General features: G+C 34.9%; 1 protein-coding gene across 1 annotated transcript in view; it reads left to right on the forward strand.

Annotated features, from left to right (window-relative positions):
• DNAH7 (dynein axonemal heavy chain 7) overlaps nt 1-25868 on the forward strand; it is a 238249-nt gene that overhangs the window by 88378 nt on the left and 124003 nt on the right. Inside the window, exons 25-35 of the mRNA XM_069469091.1 lie at nt 757-859; nt 981-1108; nt 6995-7207; nt 9711-9809; nt 12166-12414; nt 14971-15120; nt 17523-17705; nt 18057-18233; nt 21110-21241; nt 22578-22802; nt 25649-25846. Of these exons, the coding sequence (XP_069325192.1) occupies nt 757-859; nt 981-1108; nt 6995-7207; nt 9711-9809; nt 12166-12414; nt 14971-15120; nt 17523-17705; nt 18057-18233; nt 21110-21241; nt 22578-22802; nt 25649-25846 (1857 nt within the window). The remainder of the gene's footprint in view (nt 1-756; nt 860-980; nt 1109-6994; nt 7208-9710; nt 9810-12165; nt 12415-14970; nt 15121-17522; nt 17706-18056; nt 18234-21109; nt 21242-22577; nt 22803-25648; nt 25847-25868) is intronic.

Below are 25868 nucleotides of genomic sequence, written 5' to 3' on the forward strand. Positions count from 1 at the left end.
TGTATGTTCAATAAATATTTATTGAATTTTTTGATGTTTTTAAAAAGTGAATCTGAGCCAAGCGTGATGATGCATGCCTGTAGTCCCAGCTACTCAGGAACTGAAGCAAGAGGATCACTTGAGCCTGGAAGTTTGTGGTTGCAGTGAGCTATGATGATGCCACTGCATTCTAGCCCAGGTGACAGAGGGAGACTCTGTCTCAAAAAAATAAAAAGTAAATATGAATTCAGACGGAGCTACACATGCTTGATTTTCCAGTTTTTCCTTGTGACCAAATGGCATGCATTTGTGAGGCAGCTGTGGCTTAGGATTGCAAATTGGAGCCTTAAACTATGTGAGTTAATTACTAAGGTGCTCAAATCACAAAGCAGTCTCTTTGGCAGCTGAAGTCATCTTATTTAGAGGATAATCGTAACCCATTCTGTAGCATCCACATGGGAAAAGCAAATAAAATCAGCTTGTAAATAAAAAACAAGAAAAGCTTTGAAATTACAGATATATATTGATCTAAATGATAAGAAAAATACAGAAAGTAGGAAAAAATCAATTGGAAAATTTTCCAATTGATCAAATTCTTTATTCCTGCAGAATAATGAATTGGTAATGAAAAAAATAAGCTGTCTTTAAAGATAAAGGTGAATAAGCAATTTCCTTGATAGGATATTAAATCCTTGAAAAGATCAGGTGAAAATGCAACATTTCAATACAATATTCAATCAGATAAAGTTGAAAATTTTCATTACTCTTTTCTCGCAGGGACTGTTATCTTGTGGAGCCTGGGCTTGTTTTGATGAGTTTAACAGAATTGATTTGGAAGTACTTTCTGTGGTTGCTCAACAAATCCTTACTATCCAAAGAGGTAATGGACTAGTCTGTCTTTGCGTTATGTAAAAATAAACGAAATATGAGAGATAACGAATGGTGCCAAGTCACATTTACATGAGGTATTGCTAAGTCATTTCATTCCTGATTACCTGCAGGTATTAATGCAGGTGCTGACATACTAGTATTTGAAGGAACTGAACTAAAACTTGACCCCACGTGTGCTGTCTTCATAACAATGAACCCTGGGTATGCCGGGAGGTCAGAACTGCCAGATAACCTGAAGGTATGGAGAGAGTAATTATCATCATCTATTCTTTTCCATCATTTACAGGTTGCTTTTAGTTTTCCTGCATTATAAATAATATTACAATGGACAGTTTTTACTTAAGGTCTTTTTCTATTTTAAAGGATTTCTTTAGGTAGGATCATAGGACCAAGAGCTATGTTGCTAAATTGCCTTCTAAGACAGGTTGAAACAATTTACATCTCATGTCATGTCAATTCTCAATTTTCATAGATCCCCCCCCCCAATTGTGTTTTTTGGCAAAAAAGAACAAAATGCTTTCTTAATTGAATTAACCAGCCCTTCACTTTAAAAAAAAAAAACAAAACTTCTTTGCTTATTAGTGAAATATGGCATTTCCCCCATATCTTTGTTAGCCATTTTATGTCCTTGTCTGGTGAACTGTGTGTTTATGGTATGTGCATAGAAAATAATATTGAAGAATAGCGCAGTGGTAATTGTAAATCCACAACCAAGTCTTCTAACTAAATCTTATACTCCTTCTATACTTCACTTAGACTGACAGCTTCTCAGACTAAATGAGCAATTTTTCTTTTCCGCCAAAAGACTTTTGATATGACTACTTGTTGCCAAGTATTTTTGTATTTCCATTTTGTATTTTCCATTTCCATTCCATTTCATTTATGTTAGATCAGTTGTTTTAGTACTTCACCTTATCGAGGGAAGGCATGATTAGCAAATGAAAACTGGTAAATCCTCATTTATCTAAGAAGCATTTTGCAACTTTTTATTGGGATTTTCTTCTGGAAAATTTTTTTGGTAGAAGTCTTTTATTCATTAACTTATGTTATTCTTTTATTCAGTAGAATCAATATGAATATATAAATAATTGTAAAGGCAGGAAAGGCAAAATCTGTGAATAGTTTATAAAAAGCTGGTAACTATTACTAGTTGAATCTGTTAATGCCCTATGCAGACTTTTTCAGTTTTATTTACTGTGCATGTTGAAACAGTGGTAAAATATTCACCTGGTGGTTCTTGGGGTAATGTATTTTGTATTTGTATTAGACCGAAAGCTGTTCTCAAATTTTGATAGCTTTTTTTGTTCCTCCTATTGTGCAATCTTCTTTGTTAGAGCTGCTACAGAACATCTGTTTTCAAGTGTATGTGGAAATACCTAACGAGTCTGAAATGGAAGAGTTACATGTTTCTTAAAAAAAAAAAAAAAATCCGATGGAGCCCAGAAATTATCATTACCAATCTTCAGAATCGTCCTTGAAACTTCCCTCTTCTTCACCTGGTGCAGTCAGTCAGCAATGCCCAGGAATCCTATTTCACAAAAGTCCTATAATCCCTTCTGCACCTGTCTGGTCCCACGGCCAGACCTTACGGCCACCCCCCTTTTGTCTTCTCCAGTGTGTTTTATTGCAACAGCTCACTCATCACCAATCTCTTTCCCGCTGAAATTCACTATAATGATTTTCCCATTACAGTGCTACCAGTGTTTTCTATCAAAGGAAATCCAATCATATAATTTCCAGCCTTAAAAAACTGCTGGGCTCCTTTTTGCCTATAGAATAAAATTCAGATTTCTTAGTACAATCTATGAGAGCCTTGGCATTAGGACCCAACTGCATCTGTCCCCCCATTTCTCTGTATGTCTGTTGCACTGGGCCTCACTAGCCTCTGAACATTCCAGGCCTTTCCACATACTGTTTTCTCTCTCAAGTGTTTTGCTAAACCACCACTTTCCTGCCTGACAAAGTCATACCTGTCCTATAAACTAGCAGTGAACCACTGAATATACATACAGTTCAGATATGACCTTCTGGGTGAAGTTCTTGGACCTGGCAGAGGTTTATAGCTGACTCCTATCATGCACATGTCTATGGGTTCTTCCTACACTCCTCTGTTAGGTCTCTTTACTTGTACCTCCTAAGACTTGGGTAATGAATTCTCTCTCTCCAGTTGTTATTCCCTTCTCTCTGCCCGGATCTCTGGTTTATTCCCCATAAACATCACTGTTAGAGAGCACTCACTCTGCCAGGAGGTATCTAGGACAAGACTTAAAATAGCTCCAGCTTGGCCCTTTTCTGTATCATGTATAGCTCATGCATCCTTTGTCCCAACAAACTCTGGGCATTAATCCTGCTGCCACAGGCCACTTTTGCTTTCTCAGACATGAGCCTAGCACTGATCCATATTTCCTCAAATGTGGGATGCCTTCCAGGCTCTCACTGATCTTGCGGGGTAGTGAAGGAGGTTGTGGGGACTCACAACACAACAGCAGCTTTCTTCAAAGGATATATTTTCACAAATCCTCCCTCCTTCCTTACCCTCTCAAGTATGTTGTGATCTATAGGTAGACGAGAAGGTTCAAGGGTGGAGTAAATTTTGTTTGTAAATATTGCATAGTGGGCAGATCACATGCACTTTGGTAACTGATACATATTATATCATATCATGCAGAAAGAATCCCATTTTGACATCCTGTTACATCTAGACAAAACTTGCATAATAGAGCAATTTCTTAAACACATTTCCACTTTAGAGAAGCTGTATTTTAAATTGAAACTAGTTTGAAGAATCAATACACAGTGATCATTTCAGAATAGTTAAGTGTTGGATGTCATGGTAAAACAGGCATATCCTAGGTATCCTAATATCACAAAGCTAATAACCTGATACATAGGATAAAATGCTCCACTGAGGGAAAAAAGCAAAGTAGATCCTTAGTCCTCCATTTCACTCAACTAAAATCAAACTGATTCCTGAGCAGATCAAAATATTCATGAAATCTATTTCCAATTCCTTAGAAAGAAATGTTAAGAAGTTATTGCTTGAATTTTTTTTTTTGCACCAATATGGAGTCCTTTGAAAGCATACTTGAGGAAGTATACATTCTTCTTTATGTACCACCTTTCTTCTTCCATCAATAGGGCAGAAACAGTAGAACAACTATTCTCAATTATTTATTTCTGCTGAGATATACATGAAGGGTTATGCTCACATTGATTACATATGCTGGCATTTATTCAAGTCCTGGATCTAGATGTACCTACCCTCTTTGTTTTCATACTCAAGAATACATGTCATTGGTTAAGCTAGAATCCAATTTAATTGTTTTTACAAAGCACTAAATTATCTTCAAACTTACTGCTATTACTAATGAATTATTTCTGACATATCTAAATTCAAACCGTATTTTATAAATATGTCACTCACCCTGATTGAGAATCACTGAGTCAGGCCTGAAACATATTGTGATCAGGATGCTTTTCACTGTGGTAAATAAGTAGCAATGTTAAATCTTTGGTGGAGGACTTAAGTAGAACATCATGATACTCTCTTGAAACTTCTTTCCCTCTATTTTTTGTTTCTCAAGTCACCAATATGCCTGTTTCATAGTGTTCCACAAACTATTGCTAATAATACTGAGAGAATGTGAATAGGAATTTGTGAAATACCCAGGGTTGTCAGAGGGAAACCTGCAACACACAGTATGGATGTTGATCCTAAACTAGTAGCAATTTGTACTATTGTAGAGAGATTGTAACACCTTAGCCTAGTCATTGATTGGCTGACTGATTCATTAATTCAGTCATTGTCTCTTTTATTCATTGAAAAGGTAGTTTTTGAGAACCTACCCTTTAAAAGAGGTACCACCCATGTAACAGCAATTCTCTTGCATTCTTTTTTCCTCATATGTGCAGTGGTTAGCACACTTACTTAAGCATCTCTATTCCAAGTTGTTTGCTCAACCTATATTTTATCTTTTCTATTCTTTAATGGTAAAAGACTGGAAAAAAGAATAGTACTGCTGTTGATAAAATAGCAGTACTAAGGCCTCTATTAATTAATGTAACACATTGGAAGGATCCTACTTGATGTAAATTTTTTATTTGTTCTCAACTTAGAAGAAGAATCATAATAGATCACTTAAGCAGGATGTTCTTTTTTTTTTTGGATAACATTATACAAAAGTACAGTTTTTGTGATAACCTTTTATTTATATAGAATTATGAATTACAAACTACTATTTTGCTCAAACCTTTTAACCACGACATGAGGCACACACGCTAGAGGGTATCACAAAGTCATGAGAAAAAAGCTGTTGTGAGAATGGAAACTCAGGGCTTAAATCCTAGCTGTCTTATATAAATATGGGAACAATATTTCCATTCTTGCCTGTGAAATGGAGCTAATAAGCAGGATGTTCTTATTTTCGATCTACTTTATGTTTTTGGTAATTCAACTAATTCCCAGAAGGTATTTACAAACTATCTGAATATGATTGTCATTTATTTTGGGAGCTTTTTTCAGCCCCTAAAATATTGTTGTTTTCCCTCTGTAGTATAAGAAAGTCATGTTTTAATACATGAGCTGTTGAAATGAGTCCTGATACCTACTAATATGCTACACCTAGATTTTCTTATTTATTCTTTTTTTTTTTTTTTTTTTTTTTTTTTGTTGAGACAGAGTCTTACTTTGTTGCCCAGGCTAGAGTGAGTGCCGTGGCGTCAGCTTAGCTCACAGCAACCTCAGACTCCTCGGCTTAAGCGATCCTACTGCCTCAGCCTCCCGAGTAGCTGGGACTACAGGCATGCGCCACTATGCCCGGCTAATTTTTTCTATATAGATTTTTAGTTGTCCATATAATGTCTTTCCATTTTTTAGTAGAGACGGGGTCTCGCTCAGGCTGGTCTCGAACTCCTGACCTTGAGCAATCCACCCGCCTCGGCCTCCCAGAGTGCTAGGATTACAGGCGTGAGCCACTGCGCCCGGCCTATTCTTTTAAAGTCTATTTTGTTTTCTATTTACTTGCCATCACATACATTTATGTGTCCCACAATATTTAAAATATCATGAAAAAAATTATCTTTATAATTTGGAAAATTGATTTATCTCTAATAATAATTATCTATGACTTATTTCCAGTTTATTATGCTTGCTAAAAGACTGACATGTTGACTGCAGATTCAAAAAGATTATGAATTTCTCAAAATATACCACTTACTTAACATAGTCTTGTTATTAGGGGTTACCTGATTAGCCCTAGATTATACAATTAAGTAGATCCCTGGAGATCCTTGCTTGAAGCCCTGTCTCCCCACAGCAGGCACTCACCAGCCCAGATGAGAAAGCTGGCTTTTAAACATCCTGGCAGAATCTGATGTTCTTTCTCCTGTAACATGTTGCTTCCCAGGAAGAATACAATGTAATTGAAAATTAACACTTACATGAAAAAGACTTTAAACAAAAAGCTAATGACATATTTACTTTATAACAGGAAATCAATTTTTAAGTTGTTTTTTATCTATATGATTTGAACATTAAAATTTAACATTATTGCAGAAAAGCTATAAAGTCATAGCATGTTATGGAATAAAGAGCAAGGCTGTCATTACGATGGTATTTTTATTTTATCTTTTGCATTTCCAAATCCCCTTATTTATATATTTTTTGCCTTTTAAATTATTTTTATTGACATATAATTGTATATGTATGGGTACAGAGTGAGATTTTGATACATGTATACAATGAATAATGATCAAATCAGAGTAATTAGCATATCTATTACCTCAAACATTGATCATTTCTTTATGTTGGGAACATTCAAAATCTTCTCTTTTAGCTCTTTAAAAATATAGAATAAATTATTGTTAACTGTAGTCACCCTACAGTGCTATAGAACACTAGAACTTATTTCTCCTATCTAGCTGTACTTTTGTATCTGTTAACCAACATTTCCCTGTCCACCCCTGACCCTTTTCAGCCTTTAGCTACCACTATTCTACTCTCTGGTTCTATGAGGTCAACTTGTTTAGCTTCCCCATGTGAGGAAGAACATGTGTTATTTATCCTTCTGTGCTTGGCTCATTTTATGATGGTCTTTTTAAAAGCACCTTTTCTACACACCCATAGGCTCTCTTTCGGACAGTAGCAATGATGGTGCCTGACTATGCCATGATTGCGGAAATAGTCCTGTACTCCTGTGGGTTTGTCACTGCTCGGCCACTGTCTATAAAAATCGTGGCTACATATCGCTTGTGTTCGGAGCAGTTGTCATCTCAACATCACTACGACTATGGAATGAGAGCTGTGAAGTCAGTGCTGACCGCTGCTGGGAATCTAAAGGTAGAGGACGCAATCGTTGCTTAGTTGTAAATTTCCCATGTATAAATCTCAGGTCTGTACGTCTTCACAGAGTTCCAATAACTGGTTGGTTTCATTAACTGACGAAAAAAAAAATCGATTATTGTACTTAAAAATGTATTATTTTGCACATGTTGATTTATTTTTATAATGATTTTAGGTGATTTTACAGAATGATTATACTTGTAATTCTTAGTGATTTGAGCTCTCTTCTATAACTTTTTAATATGAAACTGGGTATACCAAGGATTCTGAGAAATATTTTTAAGGATTTCAGTCTATATTATGTATGAAACATTAAAGGAAATAAGCATAATTAATAAATATATTCAAAAGTTTCTAAATATTGTCACTTAATATAATTAAACAATAACAGCCAACTGTGAACTAGCAGTAATAGATTTGCAGTATAATGTTTGCATTCAAAATGGTCTAAATCATACTGTATATATGAAAACCCAAATACTTTAAGATTTGGCTAACTTTTCATTGAAAGCATTTTGTGGGACCATGATATATAACTATATATTAGTTAGTTCTTTATGAAAACAAGATAGGCTACAGTTAATAGCAAAATGCAAACTGTGACCTTGGAGTTTGGAAAATTTTCACGTTCATGATTCGTAGAAGATATGGAGTTTAAAATATATTCTACATTATTAAGAACAATGGCATACATTTTTATCTTCTATAATAACATTATCAAGAATTCTGATAGATAGTGATGATATTCTATTTCACATTAGCCTAACGTAACTTCAAGTCATTGTTTTTTGCAATAAACAAAAATGACTAGAAGCAACAATTTGTATTAACTTGGCTTGTCAGGATTACATTGTGGTCAGATAATGGGAAAAATAATGCAGTGTCCTAGTGTATGTCATCATTGAAATCTTGACTATGGAATTGAGCTATTAAAGTTACGTAGCAAATGAATCCTGCAAATGAATCCTATCATTCTTTGTCAAAAGCTAATTTAGAATTGTTGAATGTTTTGGCCTGAATATTTTGAAGTTTGTTTCTATTATATCAAGAGACAATTTAGACATTATCTTCAAAATAATAGCCTCTCAAATAGCAAAAGAGACTTCTGACACTTCATAATTTATGTGCAGTTAGATTGATCCAAAGACAAAATCCAGATGAACAGGACTAGCTCTTGCATTGGGGAGCTCTGGAGATTCAGAGACTGGATCTGAATGCCAGGCTTCACAGACTTTGTAAAGTTGAAGCCAGTTAAGTATGAACATGGCATTTATTAGTTAGAAAGATTCTAGAGAAAAGAGATAGGGTTCTGGAAACTTAGATGCAGGGGGAGGAGAAACTTTGGAATGAGATGTTGAGTAAATTATTAAAGCTGGGAGAAAGAATTCTGAATTTAGATTTTTGTTCACGCTGTTATGAGTAACAAGTTCAGGGCTCAGATTTTTAGTAAACTTTGGCTATACCACAAATGTTTTAGAATCTAATGTAAGTTTTCCTAACATCCTCTATTATATTGACTCAGCGCCTTAACCAGCCTCTCCCCTCTCTCTGTGGAACTCGCTAACACATGTGGCAGCATGGTGAGCACAGCCAGCATCGTCGCCTGTTCTGTCCTTTTTTGACTTCTGTCAGATGAATTGTATTCCTTACTTAGAGCCAGTTTGCTTGTTCTTGAACATTTTTGAAGCCAGCTGGATGTGTTATTGTTATTATTTAATTTCATTACATGGTGGGGAAACTGATGATATATAAGCATAAAAAGAAGGATTTTTGTTTCTATGAAAACTAAGTTCATTGTTTAAGAAAGTTTCAGTAAAGATGAAATGCTAAAACATTGACTTTGAGATTAGATGCGGATGAGAAAAGTGTACAAAACTGAAAAAAGAAACAAAAATTTATAAGGATGATACACTTAAATTGTCTTACAAGTATCTTTGAAAAGCATTATCCCCTTTGAAAACAAAACAAAACAAAACAAAACACATAATGGGACAGAGTAGATGATGCATTATTGATGTTGTTTTGCAAAAAAAAAAGAAAAGGTGCAGAACTCTACACTTACAGAAAAGGCCTTGGCATCAAAATATGGGCAAATGAATGAATATGTTTTAAATTTAAATGCATCTTCAAAATGATTGCCCACTTTCAATAATTTTTAATCAACCCACTATTAGTCTTGAATACATAGGATCAGCAAGCTCTACCCAATATATAGGTGATGGCAACTCCCAAATTATACTGAATTCATGGTTAATATCTCTTTGCCTAGCATTTCTGTGAAAAGGTAGTTAGTTCAACCTAGGTTTTTATTATAAGGTAGTAAAAGAAATTCAACAAGCGTAAATGTCAGTTTCTAAAATTAACAACAATCCAATAAAATGAAAAGAAATAAGGACATTTTTGCATTTGTTTAAATTGCCTATAGATTTTGTATATGTGGACATGAAAGGGAGGTGCGGCTAGCAGATACAGATATAATCATGAGTGTATTTTCTTTTAGCTGAAATATCCAAATGAAAATGAAGAAATTTTGCTGCTTAGATCTATCATTGATGTAAATCTGCCAAAATTTTTATCCCATGATTTACCACTCTTTGAGGTAAGAACATTTATTATTCCAATGTATCAAAACTCTTATAATAATGTATTTATCAAGTGTCCAAGTTGGCAAAGCTCCCTAAAGGAACTTCCACTATGGAAAACAATGACACAGTATAATGGGGAAACATAGATCATTCCATGTTTAATCTGAAGTGTGTTTAGCTAGGTTTGTTGCTTTGGATGACTTTTGACAACTTGGGATTTTAAAATGGTACCTTTTCTCCTGCAGAATATAATGAGCACACAAAAGTTACAAAATGTTTGCTTATAAATTCCACTAGAATGTAGGCTCTGAAAAGAAAAGTAATTATTCTAACACACCACCGAATCCCTAGCACAGTACAGGTACAGCACTTGATAAATGTTTGTCCAATTAATGACTGAAGAAATAAAATAAATAAGCTTAATTTCTTTAAAAGAATGATAAGACTTTAAGATTAGAGAGGAAGTATTAGAATAAACTTTAAAGTTTCCGTAATATCATTTGGTGTCATTCTTTTCCTCTTCCCCATAACCTGAGGTCTAAGTCTGAAATCAAGGTGTTGGAAGGCTGTGCTCCCTCTGAAGGCTCTAGGGAAGAATTCTTGCTTGCCTCTTCCTAGCTTTTGGTGGTTCCCTGAAATCCCTGAAATCCTTGGCTTGTAACTGCTTCACTCCAGTCTCTGCCTCCATCATCATGTGGCCTTCTTCCCTGTGTCTTTGTGTCTAAGTCGCCCTCCTCTGTTCTCTTAAACAGACACTGGTCACTGGATTTAGGGTCCACCCTAATCTGGTATGACATTATCTTGAATAATTACATCTGCAAAGACCCTCTTTTCACATAAGGTCACATTCTGAGGCTCTGAATGGACATGAAATTTTGGTGGATACTATTCAACCCACTATGATATATCCATTAAAATGCTTTCAAACTAATTTTTGTATTTGTTTGATGTATGGATTAAAGTTAATTATTTTGAGTGTGGCTAGTTTTTCTAGCATAATTTGCTGAAAAGGCTCTTTTCTCCACTGAATTTCCTCTGCATGTTTGTTGAGAATCAGTTGCTTATATATATATGGGTCTATTTCTGGTCTCCCTATTCTGTTCCATTGATATATTTGTTACCTTTCCAATATGACACAGTCTTTATAATAAGCCTTGAAATCAGATAGTGTTAGGCCTCTAACTTTTTATTTTATTATTTGTCTTCTTTTATTGATGTATAATAAATATACATATTTTTGCAGTTTATGTAATATGTTCATATTTGATCTTGTAAAGATCAAATTAGTGTACTTGGGATATCTATCACCTTAAATGTTTGTCTTTTCTTTATGCTAGAAACATTCAAATTATCTTCTATCTATTTTGAAATGTACAGTAGATTATTATAAACTATAGTCACACTACTGATCTATCAAACACTAGATCTTATTTCTTCTATCAAACCTTATATTTGTCCCCATTAATCAACTTCATCCTCCTGCATACTTCCTAGCTTCTGGTAACTACCAATCTACTCTCCCTAACTTCATGAGATCCATTTTTTCAGCTCTCACATATGAATGGGAACATGCAATATTTTTCTTTCTGTGCTGGGTTTATTTCACTTAACGTAATGACCTCCAGGTTCATCTATGTTGCTGCAAATGACAGAATTTCATTCATTTTGTGGCTAAATAATATTTCATTGTGTATATATACCACATTTTTTTATCCAATTATCCATCAGTGGGCACTTAAATTGATTCACACAAGAGACATGAAAGCATTTGTTCACACGAAGTCTTATACACAAATATTTGCAGATCCTTTATTTGTAATAGCCCAAAACTGGATACAATGAAAATGTCCATTAATAGGTGAATGAATTTAAAAACTGTAGCACTTTGATACAGTGAAATACTACTTAGCAATAAAAAGGAATGAGTTATTGATACATGCTGTGATATATGAATCTCAAAATATTTACACCAAATGTAAGAAGCCAAAGAAAAAAAGTAGTACACATACTATGTAATTTCATTTATATTAAATTCTAGACAATAAATAAAAATAGTGACTGAATACAGATCAGTGGTCGTTTGGGGATGGGAGTGGGAGGCATCAGGAGAGGAGGGAAGGAGGATTACAAATGGTCACAAGAAAACTTTTGGGGGTGATGGATATGTTAATTATTTTGGTGGTTGTGATGGTTTCATTTATCAAATATTATACCTTAACATGCAGTTTTGTATATGTCAATCATATCTCTATAAGGCTGTTAAAAACACTTGAATTATTATTACTTAGTGGCTTTATTTCCATCAATGTTAAGTATGTATATTCAATATAAATATATAAAATATAAATCCTCCAAATCATCTATCATCAGGGAATTACCTCGGATTTGTTTCCTGGGGTGAAATTACCAAAACCAGATTATAATGATTTGCTGGCGGCTATTAAAGACAATTGTGCCGCCATGAATTTGCAAATGACTCCATTCTTTTCTGAGAAGATTCTTCAGATATATGAAATGATGATTGTGCGTCATGGTTTTATGATTGTTGGAGAACCATTTGGAGGAAAAACCAGTGCATATCGTGTCTTAGCTGGAGCACTAAATGATATATGTGAAAAGGCAAGTGTGTTATTAATGCATTAATTTATTTATAATCAGCTTTGTGCAAGATAGAATGTACTGTCATTTTGAAAGATCCTTTCAATGTGGCAACTTAAAATCGTGAGAAAAATGAGTCAAAGAGAAAATGAAATTAGAAAAATAAAATTAAGCAAATAAGAAGTTCAGCATATAAAGTATATGCCATAAAAAGAATTTGCCTTTGAAGTTTTTCTTTCTTATTTTTTTAAATTATAAAAGTAATACATGTTCATTATGGAAAAAAATTTGCAAACACAGAAAAGTCTGAAAGTTTTCCTTTAATACTTTAGGAGAGTATTTTTTATTTTCTGGGTAGTTAGATTTATAATGTAAACCTTTGTTAGTAGCTTCTAATGAACCTACTTGGAATGTGTGTGTGTACATATGTGCATACATATATAATGATATTATTCAAAATTCTTATACACAACACATTTTGGTCTACTTTGATATGTTAAAGGGATGGGGCTGTTTTAAATTCTCCAACTAATATTGCATTTCTGTTTACCTCTCATTATATTTTGACTAGTTTTTACTTCACATATATCAATGTCTGTAGCCTATACAGGATTTGTGATCATTATATCTTCATTGTGGATTCTCCCCTTCAATCAAGATAAAATTATTTACTTGTTCTATTATTTGCCTTGAATCTACTTTGTCTAATTTCAATATTGCCGCCCCTACTTCCTCCCTGCACATAGATCTGCCCCGTCTTTAATTGTGTCCATGAATGATTTACCTTTTACAGAAAATAAATAGTTTGTCTTTTTTTTTTCCTACAGATCAATGGTCTTTATCTTTTCTAAGGGGAATTTAAATTCATTTATATTTATAATATTATCATACAAACTAATATGCTACATATTTCCATGATCTATTTCTTCTGCTTTTATATTTCCATGCTGTTTTCTTTCTTTCCTTCCCTTGCCTTTTATCTTCTATTTTTTTCAACCTTCCTGCTTGACTTCCTGCTTGTCTTCCTACCTTCCTTATCTTGTGTTTTTCTTGTTTGTGTTTTTCTTGTTTTGTTGTTTTATTGCTGTATGACTAATTGTTTTTGCTATAAAAAAATAAGTCTCTAAAAGAACCAAACATGTTGCTGCTCTAAGAGCAAAAGAAGATGAAAGTATGAGCAAGTATTCTGGCTCACTTGTAAAGTCCAAATGGTTCATTACCAGGGAATCCTAAGAGTGACATTGAGATTATGTATAAGGAGCAGACTTCCTTAGCAACCTCAGACAAGCCATAGCTTATTGCATTTGGGATAAAAACTTTTCTTTGATGGCAGCAACTTTATCCTCATTAAGATGATAGAGCTTTCAATACTTTTGTATCTAAGAGGATACATTGTTACTCTCTTCCTGGACACAGAGAGGGAAGCAAAGACCTTAAGCTTGTTTTACTGCTTAAGATTATTTTTCTCATATCTTTTCTTCAGTTTAGTAGTTTGTGTCCCAAGCCCTGAGGGTGGCAGTTAGAAGCCAGTGTTGGGAAAAGTTGAACTTGTTATGTTCTTGTATATAAAAAATAAATTATTATAAATAGGTGGAGCACAAGGAATTTTTAGGACAGTGAAATGATTCTATATAATGGCATTAATATAATGGTGGATACATGACATTATGCATCGAACTGTGTAACACAAAGAGTGAACTCCAATATAAACTATAAACTTCAGTTAATAATAATGTATCAGTACTGAAGCATCAATCATAACAATGCACCACACCAGTGCAGGATGTTAATAAGGGAAATTGTGCTAAGCGGTAGAAGGAATCTTTGTACTTTCTGCTCAATTTTTCTGTAAACCTGAAACCACTCTAAAAAAATAAAGTCTATTAACTTGAAAAAAAAAAAGTCTTATGCCTGATGTTAACATTTCTTGCAACAATGTCATTGACCATCTTTCAGTGTTCTGTTAGAAACTGACAATTTACCAATATTAACTTTTCACTCCATGAGAAGTATAAATTTTTCTATATTTAGATCTTTTCATTTCCTCTCATAGAATGTTTTGTAGCAGGGGCCAGCAAATTATAGCCCAAATTCAGCCACATTCAGCCCAGAGCCTATTTTTGTAATGCCAATAAACTTAGAGTTGTGTTAACATTTTTAAAAATTTGTTTAAAAAAGAAAGAGAAACAGAGAAGGAAATGTAATAGACCATATAAAACCTGCAAAGCCTATATTTACTATCTGGCCCTTTACAAAAAAAAATTGCCAACTCCTGTTTTATAGCTTTAGATTTATAGATCTTGCATAACATTTGCTAATTTCGTCCTTATTATTTTGTGAACTTTTAAATACTGTTGTGAATGGTATTTTAAAAATGTTATTTTTCAGTTGTTCATTGGCATTATGTAGAAAATACAATTGATTTTTATATATTGACCTTGTATGCTGGAACATTGTTAAATTCTTCCTTCTGGTAGTTTCTTTGTGGATTCTTTAGGATTTTCTATATACACAGTTATGTTTTCTATGAATAGTGACAGTATTCTTCAAAATAAATAAATGATTTTTTTCATTAAGGGGCTAATGGAAGAAAACAAGGTTCAAATAATTGTTTTAAATCCTAAGTCTGTCACCATGGGTCAGCTGTATGGACAGTTTGATTTAGTGTCCCACGAGTGGTCTGATGGGGTCCTTGCTGTCAGTTTTAGAACATTTGCTTCTTCAACGGTAAGTACCAACACTTTTGCATGCATATTTTTAAAGGTTATGATATTTCCTTCTAATTTTTTTCAATTGTTTCAAACAAATCCATTATTTTTACAGTTTAAGATATTTATTTAAACACAGTACTGGATAGTCTGGCAGTATTTCTGTGAAGAGCCCTGTCAACACCTACAAAAATGCCAGAGACCATGCTAGCAAGCACCTTTGCCCTGGGTGTGCATAGAGAAGAGGGAAGTAGAAAAAAAAGATGGGGGAAAGAATATCTGATTCTTTTCTTTCAAGCCAGGTGATCCAGGACAGAGAGTATCTAAATGATATGCCTCTTAGTAATGTAATTCCTTCACTTGCTCTTTGGGCTGCTGCCATTGTCACACCCACTAATTTTAAATAGACTCCAATGTTTAGAGGAGACATTACCTACCTTTGTAAAATGATGTCTTAAAGTTCTAACATGTTCCCTTTAGTGTATTAGGTAGGAAGAGAATGGGCTGCTTTGTGGAAAGCAGAAGAGGAAAGGCACGTCCATCTGCTGACAGCTGTGGATGGGAGAGTAGGCAGTTACCTACTGCTGGCTTATTCTGCTGGATGGTTGTTGCCGACTCTCATGAAAAAAATCCACAGACCAACAAGTGTTAACTTGGATGCCATATTTTAGCAGGTTCTTCTATTTAGCAGCATAGAGTGTGCTGATAATGGGAGACAGCTTGCTAAGGCTGGTGGTATAGGAAAAGGGGCTTAGGCTGGAGACATTTATTTCTTAAATTTTTTTAAAAATAAATGTGTCTTTATTTTGACTACATCCTAAATTTGGTGGTCTTTACCCACTTAAGGACCCAGCAGACCATGCCTCATGAATCAGTGTAGTAACATAAAAAACATGAAATCTCATCTCTGCTCTTATAGGCAGAAAGACGTTGGGCAATGAGTAACGTAAGGATTGACTCCCATGGTACAGAGTTCTTGCCCAGAATCAAGCTTTATTAGTAATTTTGAGGATAAAAGTAATCATGAGGCACAGGTGATGCCAAAAGAGTTCTGCAACTGTTCATGTGGCTTCTGAGACCCTCTCTTGGCACAGCGGATGCACTCCGGCCCAGAGTAACCTAGGAAGTCTCCTGATAATGTATGCAGTTACATTGTTTACAGAGAAATAATCCTGAGCTATCTCTATCTTGTACTCAGTTACATAGCTTACATTACATTTTTCAGAAAGCTACTTCCTGTAAATACTGAGTCTCAGGGAGGTTAAGTTCACCCAAAGTCCACAGCTCATGAGTAGTGGACCCTCAAAGCCCAAGGTCTCCCCATTACATGGCAGTGTTTCCCAAAGTGACGGTTAACAGGCGCGAGAAGCCCACAACACTAGAGAAAGATGATCTTGAGGTGATCACTGAGATATGGCTCTTCCTTGCTTCTTTCCTGCACACAGCCAGAACTGGTCTCTGAGTGGGGGTGTCACATGGCTTGAGCCTGGGACAGTTCCACTGTCTCGTAGGTTAATGCAGTTGGCCACGGGGACTGAGAATGTGTTAAGATGGATTCAAATCCTTCCCCACTTCAACTTGAACTCACATGTGCTGAGGGTAAACCAAGGCAACAGCTGTACATAAAAAGGTTGAATTATAAGGATCTGGAAAGGAGAATCAGTTTTGGCACTCTCTGGCTAGTAGCTGACCACTTCATATTTGTTGAACATTTACTATAGTCTGGACAATATATAAATATTTTCTTATTACATCATTGTGAGTCTGTGAATGTTATGTTGATTTTAATGTCCTATACTATCATGAGATAGTTCAGTCTAAGAGCAGTATGTATATATATGTGAGTTCTTTCAGTGAGAAGAAAAAAATATTTGGCTTAGCACAAAAGAGTAATTAATCTGCATGAATATGCTACTATATAGCAGACAATGTGAATGAAAATTCCGTTTTCCCTAGCAATTTTGTATATATATTTGTTTAAGAGATGGGGTCTTGCTATGTTGCCCAGGCTGGACTAAAACTCCTGGGCTCAAGCAGTCCTCTCCCTCTGCCTCCCGAGAAGCTGGGACTATAGGTACATACCACTGTACCTGACTAATTATATTTTTTTACTTATACTTTCTAAAACATATAATATATATATTTGAATTCAGAAACATTAAAAAAGATTAAATCTTAAGGAAAGATACTATATTTCTGTCTTGTCCATGGCATTCACAGGCTTCTTTAGTGAGATATATATATGTATATATATATCACACACACATACACAGTATATACTTTATTCAAAGGATGCCTTTGTATTACCGTGGTGAAATTAATTCTAGAAGTTATGTTTTAAATTTTGAAATAATACTGTTGAATGGTTTCCTTACATTGTCATTATGTTTTTGCCCTTTATTCTCTATATGCATAAAATAGACTCCAGATAGGAAATGGCTAATTTTTGATGGACCAGTAGATGCAGTATGGATTGAGAACATGAATACTGTGTTGGATGACAACAAAAAGCTATGTCTGATGAGTGGAGAGATTATTCAGATGTCACCGCAAATGAATCTTATTTTTGAACCAATGGATTTAGAAGTTGCTTCTCCTGCCACTGTAAGTTCTCCATTTTGACATCTTCTTATAAATTGTGAAATGTTATATATGTGTCTATTAGCAGCTTTGACTTTAAATTAAAAATATTAGTAGAATTGATTTTAAGAGTGATCTGTGGTTCTCAAAGAACAGATGTATCTGTTAACATACTTTGACAAATTTAACAGTTAGGATGTTTTCCTGTTTGCTTAGGATCATTTGGTAAACTTATACACAAAAATTAAGATCATGAAATTATACAAAATTAAGCTTTTTTTCAAGACTTTTTTGAAGGTTGTAAAAAACAGATGCGCCAAGTCATATTTCTTTTATAGGCATTGCCTTGATGGTAAACAATTATTGTTATTCCAGGTTTCCAGATGTGGTATGATTTACATGGAGCCTCACATGTTAGGCTGGAGACCACTGATGTTGTCTTGGGTGAATCTGTTACCTGCTTCAATTGGTGCTATTCAGAAGGAATTTATAATAGGCTTATTCGACAGAATGGTCCCTGTTTCTGTTGAATTTATTAGAAAGCATACAAAGGTAAGAGGAATGGAAGTTTTAAGACTAAAAAAACCTTGGAAACTCAAAGTAGCCAAATATATCAATTTTAATGTTTTTAGTATCAACTAAGAGATATTTAAAATATTTCTTAACTAGTTTGACTAAACATTTTTCTGATTATTAATAAAATAAAATGACATTAAGTCACATAATTATTCTTTAAAAATATTTTTTTTTTTTTTTTTTGAGACAGAGTCTCACTCTGTTGCCCAGGCTAGAGTGAGTGCCGTGGCGTCAGCCTAGCTCACAGCAACCTCAAACTCCTGAGCTCAAGGGATCCTCCTGCCTCAGCCTCCCGAGTAGCTGGGACTACAGGCATGCGCCACCATGCCCGGCTAATTTTTTCTATATATATTTTTAGCTGTCCATATAATTTCTTTCTATTTTTAGTAGAGATGGGGTCTCGCTCTTGCTCAGGCTGGTCTCGAACTCCTGAGCTCAAACGATCCGCCCACCTCAGCCTCCCAGAGTGCTAGGATTACAGGCGTGAGCCACCACGCCCGGCCTAAAAATATTTTAAATGAAACATCTTAGAGTTTGAGAAAATATTATTGGTACTAATCTTTTCTTTCTTAAAAAAAAAAAATCTCAAAGGCCTACATAACCACATCTGGGTAAAAACAAACAAAACAAAACCCAGATGTTAAATGTTATTTATTATTTCTGATGGGCCTGTTGTATTTCAAATAATTTCCATTTTTACAATTTTCTTTATTATCTAAAGTTCCTAAAATAAGCCAGGACCTGGTAGAAGGATTGGAAAGAGGTCCTAAAGTAGGCAAATCCATTTTTCTTTCTTTCAATACACACTCGGGGATGGGGTAGGGAGAAAGTAGAGGGAGAAAAGTGACAACAGGAGTTTATATAGTACTAGCGAGGCTCTTAAACTCTCCAGCTGGAACTTATAGAACAAGTATGCTCAATTTCTGCTTTGGGAGATGTTGACCAAAGGTCTTGTAGAATGACTTTGGCTCTGGAACAAATGTAGGGGAAATAGGGCTGATAGTTATCCTTCTGTTGAAGCTATAATAGAAGAGCTTGAGACAGAAGTTTGGCTCAAAATATGTATTTGGAAAATGCAATTTAAAACCATGTTAATGTAGATTACCTAAATGAAAAATCCAGAGGAAAAAAGAGGAAAGCAAAGGATAGAATCTCAGATGTATCAGTGATTTAGACAAGAGAGAGGGAAGAGGGAAAAGCATTTTAAGAAGGAAACAGTCAGTATTATGAGATACTACTAAGAGGTCAGGTGAAGGCTGGAAAGGGCTTACATATCCCTGGGATTTGGCAATTGAGTAGATCATGGGGAACCCTGGCAAAAGTACTTGAGGGGAGAGACAAGGGCACTTATGCACTGCTGTTTGCACAATGTGGAGACACTGAGACAATGGGTGTAGATGGTCTCCAACCTTTTTGGCACCGGGAACAGGTTTCATGGAAGACAATTTCAATTTTTCTGAGGCGGAGGTGGGGAGGCGGAGCTCAGGCAGTGATGTGAGCCATGGGGAGCGGTTATGCTAGCTGGCCTGCAGCTCACCTGCTCACCTCCTGCTGTGCACCCCCCATTCCTAAGTTTCAGGGAAGACAATTTTTTCATGGACAAGTTGGGAGGCGGTGGGGGAGTGGAGAGCGGCGGAGCTCTGTGGTCAAGTCCCTAACAGGCCACAGACTGGTAATAGTAAGCAGCCCAGGGCTTGGGAACCACATGTGTACACTGCTCTTTCAAGAAGTTTGGCACTACAAAATATGTTGTATATAAGAAGTAATCATATTTTAAAAACAGTTAAACATATATGAGCTGAGGGTCATAATAAAATAAGCTACAGGGTTTTTTTTTTTTTTTCTGGCATTGTCAGAGAATTTGGATATTACAAATAAATTAATTTTCTATGTGACTAGAACTTACCCTGTCTGTAGCAAAACACAAAACATTTAATGTAAGCTTTCTAAAATGTTCTATATGCCCTTTTATCCTCTCTTGAGGGAATTATGAATGCCTGTTATTTACTGTGTAGTAATAAGTATCTGCCTTATTTGTAGTAATAACTACCTGTAGTTTAGTGTTACGTCAGTAACATTTAATCCCATCCTTAGTCAGAAACTCAGCTGTCATTTCTGCTTGCTTGTACCGGGGCAGAGGCTGGATATGAAGTCAGCTGCTTCTAATCTTCAGAATCAATTCTGGAGAGTTAATTTTTACATGTTAGCCATGAAGCAATGTGAATCTATCTAATAGTTGGAGGAGAGCCAACCATTAGAGGGAAGAAGAGAAACATTTACGGAGAACTTGTTGTATACTGCCTGGTTAAATAATGTACACATTATTTAATTTATTTTATAAACTTTCATGGTGAGATGCCAAAAAGTAAAGTGCATGACAATTATAGCACTCCAGCAACAGTTTTGTGGGCTCCAAGACCTGGAACTGTATTTCATAGGAATGAGCTTACTATGAGTACTGCTGTGGCTTAGAAATATGTTTTCAAATAGATTTGATTTATTAAGCATTTTAGATATGCAAATTAATGGCCTTCTCTGAAAGACTTTTGTGTTTGGATTATAATATTAGTAAAATATAGAATCTATATATATTTGATTAGGTTAACTGTACATGTAACAGTAAATTTTTTAAATTTGAGAATCAGTATAAAAGAGGTTAAAGAATACACACTACCTAAATGTGACATCCAATTTTCCCACCTAAAAAACTAGAATTTGACATCCAGTTTTCCCGCCTATTTGTAGATACTATGGCTATTGAATTGAAGTGAGTTTAATGAATATTAGCTAATGCTATTTTAACTAGTGCCTAATTTCAGTTGTTTTATAGACTTTTTTCCCTGACTTTTCAGGAATTATCCCCTACTTCAGATACAAACTTAGTCCGATCCCTAATGAATCTAATAGACTGTTTTATGGATGAGTTTACTGATGAAATCAAAGTAAGAGAAAGAAATGATCGAGAAACTTATTCCTTGCTTGAGGTAAGGTCCATAGCCTTCTGTATCTGGCAATATAAAGACAGACATTACTTGCTTTCCTCAAGGCTTCCTGATTAATGAAACTCAGTTTGCCCCTGAAATTGGAGACTGGGCAATGGGTGGTGGTAACTGGAGAGAACAAAAAGCCAGGCCCAAAACACCAAGTGCTTGTGGGGAAGTTTCTCGACTGGCAGTCATGGTGTATCACGAGGTTAGGGTGGAGCCCAATGACCACCTCAGTTCTGCTCGTGAAATCTCATGATATTTGACCAGCATCAGAAATGATCCATCCCCAAAATGTTAATGACCAGTTTAGCAACAACATTCACCTCCCCTCCAAACCATAAGAATTTATTGCTCTTTTCCCTTGATTTTTCTTTCTTTTTTCATGAGATATAAATCATATATATATGTGTATGCATGTGTATAAATATATGTTTAGATTAAGGAAAGCAAGAAATATATAGGTAGTCTATAAATAGATTTTTAAAATAGAAATAAAAATATTAACAGACTGGATTTTTTTAATACAAATATTACTGTACTGCTCATAGTAGCACTTCTAATGTGGCCAATGTGATACTCATATAGCTTATATGTTATAAAATCAATTAATTTTAAATTTAGGGTTAAATAATTTCTAGAGAGAAACAGTCTATGAATAAATTAGAAGTAGGAGAACAGGTTGAAGTGGAGTCTAGAGCATAGTCAGGACTCTGTTGACTTTGGCCTTAAAAAAGAGATTTGATTTTAAAACAAACAAACAGGTTTTCTCATCTAATTGGTAGGTCTTGTCTTCTACCCTGTTCCCTCTCCTTGAGTCTGGTAAGAAGAAAGCTCATGTCTTTTGCTTGTAGAATTGCAATTCTATTAATAGTTTACACAATTAGTGCTCAGATATTATTACAACTAAGAGAATATAAATGTGTTTTAAAGTAAAGCCATTATATCAAAATTTAAATTAAAAAATATGTTATTTGCCTTTTATTAAAGTGTTTCTTAATAACTTAATAAAAAGTTATTTCAATGTTCCTTTTAATATTAAGCTCCTGCCATATATTGAAATTATCACATGATTTACTATAATAATCATTCTAAAATTTTCCTATGGCCAGAATTTGTACTTTGCTTTGTATTATTGACTGTAAGATTTTATAAGACGTACAATTTGATTTTTAAAAAAACCTAATTATTACAAAATCCTGAGATGACCTACTAGTATATATCAGCATATGTATTCCTTTCAGACATTATTAATCTGGTTGATTTTATTTAAACTTCAAGGATAGATTAAAGTTACACTTTAATTCTACTTTATTTTCTCATCTCTCCAATTCAGGGCATTTTTCTGTTTTCATTGATCTGGTCCATTGGTGCTTCTTGTACAGATAATGATCGGTTAAAATTTAACAAGATTCTTCGAGAACTAATGGAAGGTCCAATTTCAGACCTAACTCGAAATAGGTTTAAAATACAGAGTGGTACTGAACATACGTCCTCAAAGGCACTAACTGTTCCATTTCCTGAAAAAGGAACGATTTATGATTATCAGTTTATCACTGAGGTAAGAGCTCTAAAGCCAGATTTTCAACTACCAACCTGGCAGAATCCCCTCTTAGACATACAGCATGTAATGGCTGTGTGGCCACCTGCTTCATCACTGTTTACCTTGAGAGACAGCATGGAGTAGAGGAAGGTGTGCTGGCTTTGAAGTCAGATACATCTGGGTTTAAGTAAAGTCACTTTTTTCCTGTATAGCCATGGGCTTGTTGATTTCCCTAAACATAGTTTTTCCCAGTGATAAAATGTGATAATAACAATACCTAATAGGACAATTGTGCTCATTAAATAGAAACACACATTACGTTATCTACCCCAGCACCAGGGACACACTGTTCAAGGACACCTCGAGGAGATTCGTGGTTCATGTCAGTGTATCACAGGTGCTAAGATGTCCTGTAGGAATGCAGCTGTTTTCATGTTAATTCCGCACTTCCCAAATGGATTAGACAGTAAAACTTGGGTGGTGTTTGCTTCTTCGTTTTTGTATAGCAACTCCCACAAGTGTTGTACTGAGGACAGAGTTTAGAAATACATATTATTTAAATACATACAGATTTAAGTAAAATTGGGATCACATCATATACACAATGGGCAGTTTTATATCCTTCTATTTTACTTAGTAAAGAAAACACCTTTCCATTTCACTGATGTTTCTTCACTAAACTTATTTTCTATAGCCTCTCTACCATATGGATGGACCATGATTTATTCAGTTTTGTACCCTTGGAAATTGGACTGTTTTTGTTGTTTTGAGTTTTTCACTTTTATAAGTACTGCTTTGGTAAATATTCTTGGATATAAGTCATTATGTACATAACTGATTATTTCCATATAGTAAATTTCTAGAAAAGGCATTTACTTTATCGATTTTTGAATTTTCATGGCTCTTGAGATATATTGTCATGCTTAGCCCAGAAGGAATTCTTCACCCTGCCCAACATAGATATTATCTTTTTACCTTTGCTAATTTTATTTCATTTCAAATTACTAATTGATACCCTGCATTTTCAGAGTACTTTATAGTTTATTAAGCTTTCTGCAATTGTTTGTATTTTGTTTTCCAGCACCTCAATGAAATAGGAAGGATAGGATTATCTTACAAATTTTTCCTTTGAGGGAATGGGGCTCAGAGATTTTAAGTGATTATCCCAGGATCACACAATCTCTAAATGTACATTTCAGATTTTCTGATTCTTAATCCTTCCTTTCCTATATAGTGTCAAAAGATACATGCTTGAAAAGATTATCAAGAATATGGGAAAGGCATTATTTTCTTCATCAGTTCTAGAAATATTTTTTGTAATATACTTTTCAGACTGATGTGAGTTTAACACTCTCAAAAAAAAAAATCTCTACTGAATGCACAGCTTTGTGCCTGAAGATACAAACATCAACAAAGCACAGTGATTCCCTCAGTGAGTTCATGACCTCTTCAGAACACAGTCTTGGAATATTCTAGGCCAAGGGAGTGGCATTCATCAAGGCCCAGGGGGCTGAGGGCGCCCAGGGCATGTGTGGAACCAGTAGGTCCATCAGTGAGGCCTGGTTGTGAAAGAAGGATGGTTCTGAATTCTATTGTGCTTTGAATGAACAAGAGTTTAGATTTTATTCTGTAAGAATGGAGAGGGTGGTGGTGTTTTTCTAAGGACAGTTAATATGATATTTTTGAATTTTTTTATAATTAACACTGTCATAGCAAATTAAAATTTTATTTTACAAGCTAATTGAATGTAAAGAGTCAACATATTGTTAATTCATAATAATAATATTTTATTAAGAAATTCTGCCTGTTCTGGAGATCTGTTACCCAGCCATGTGACTATATAATAGTTAACACTACTGAACTGTCCACTTAAAAATGGTTGAGGGCAAATTTGATATTATGTTTCTTTACTATAATTTTTTAAAAGGAAATATTTCCTGAAATGATAAGCTGTTATAAATACCATTATAAAAGTCAAGCAGTGTGCAGCTGATCTTCTAGGGAGAAGAAAATTCTATAATGTTTAACATTTGTTGAATAAAATTCTTTACTATTTAACCCATTGATTAGTTCAGTTTTCTCAATGTCATTAAAGAATCTAATATTTGGCCACAGGAATTGATCGTTGGGTTGGTATAAATAGTCTTAGGGCACCAAAAATATCACAGCATTGCCATTTCATGTGTATTCATGGAAAAACCTAGTTTCTCTTTAATTTACACATAAAATTTAACTTTCAAATTGAGTGTTAAGTGTTTTAAAGCAGTGGTCCCCCACCTTTTTGGCACCAGGGACTGGTTTCATGGAAGACAATTTTTCCATGGACCAGGAGGGAGTGGGGATGGGATGGTTCTAGTGCATTACATGTATTGTGCAGTCACACCTCTCTGCTAATGATAATCTGTATTTGCAGCTGCTCCCCAGTGCTAGCATCACAGCCTCAGCTCTACCTCAGATCATCAGGCATTAGATTCTCATAAGAAGTGCGCAACCTAGATCCCTCGCATGCGTCAGATCCCTACTGATTACAGTAGGATTCGTGTTCCCATGAGAATTTAATGCCACCACTGACCTGATAGGAGGCAGAGCTTATACAGTGATGTGAGTGATGGGGAGCTGCTATAAATACAAAGCTTTACTTGCTTGCCTGCAGCTCACCTCCTGTTATGTGACGTGGTTCCTAACAGGCCACATGGACCAGTCCGTGGCCCGGGGTTTCGGGACCGCCGTTTTAAAGGATAAAACAAATGTATAAATATCAGGGTTTGTTGGTCTTGATCTTTTCTACAATGGTCCATGAGTACAGACCTTTTAAAAGTTTTTTATAACATAACATTCACTATTTGGTTGTTTCTTATAAACAGGGAGTAGGAAAATGGGAACAGTGGATAAAGAAATTGGAAGTAGCTCCTCCAATTCCTAAAGATATGTTGTTTAATGAAATCATTGTACCAACTCTGGACACAATTCGATACTCTACACTAATGGGATTGTTGACCACTCATCAAAAGCCTTCAATATTTGTAGGACCAACGGGAACTGGAAAGAGTGTTTATATTATTGTAAGTACTGTGAAACTTTTCG

Source organism: Eulemur rufifrons, chromosome 1 (assembly GCF_041146395.1).
Source record: "Eulemur rufifrons isolate Redbay chromosome 1, OSU_ERuf_1, whole genome shotgun sequence".
NCBI classification, from domain to species: Eukaryota; Metazoa; Chordata; class Mammalia; order Primates; family Lemuridae; genus Eulemur; species Eulemur rufifrons.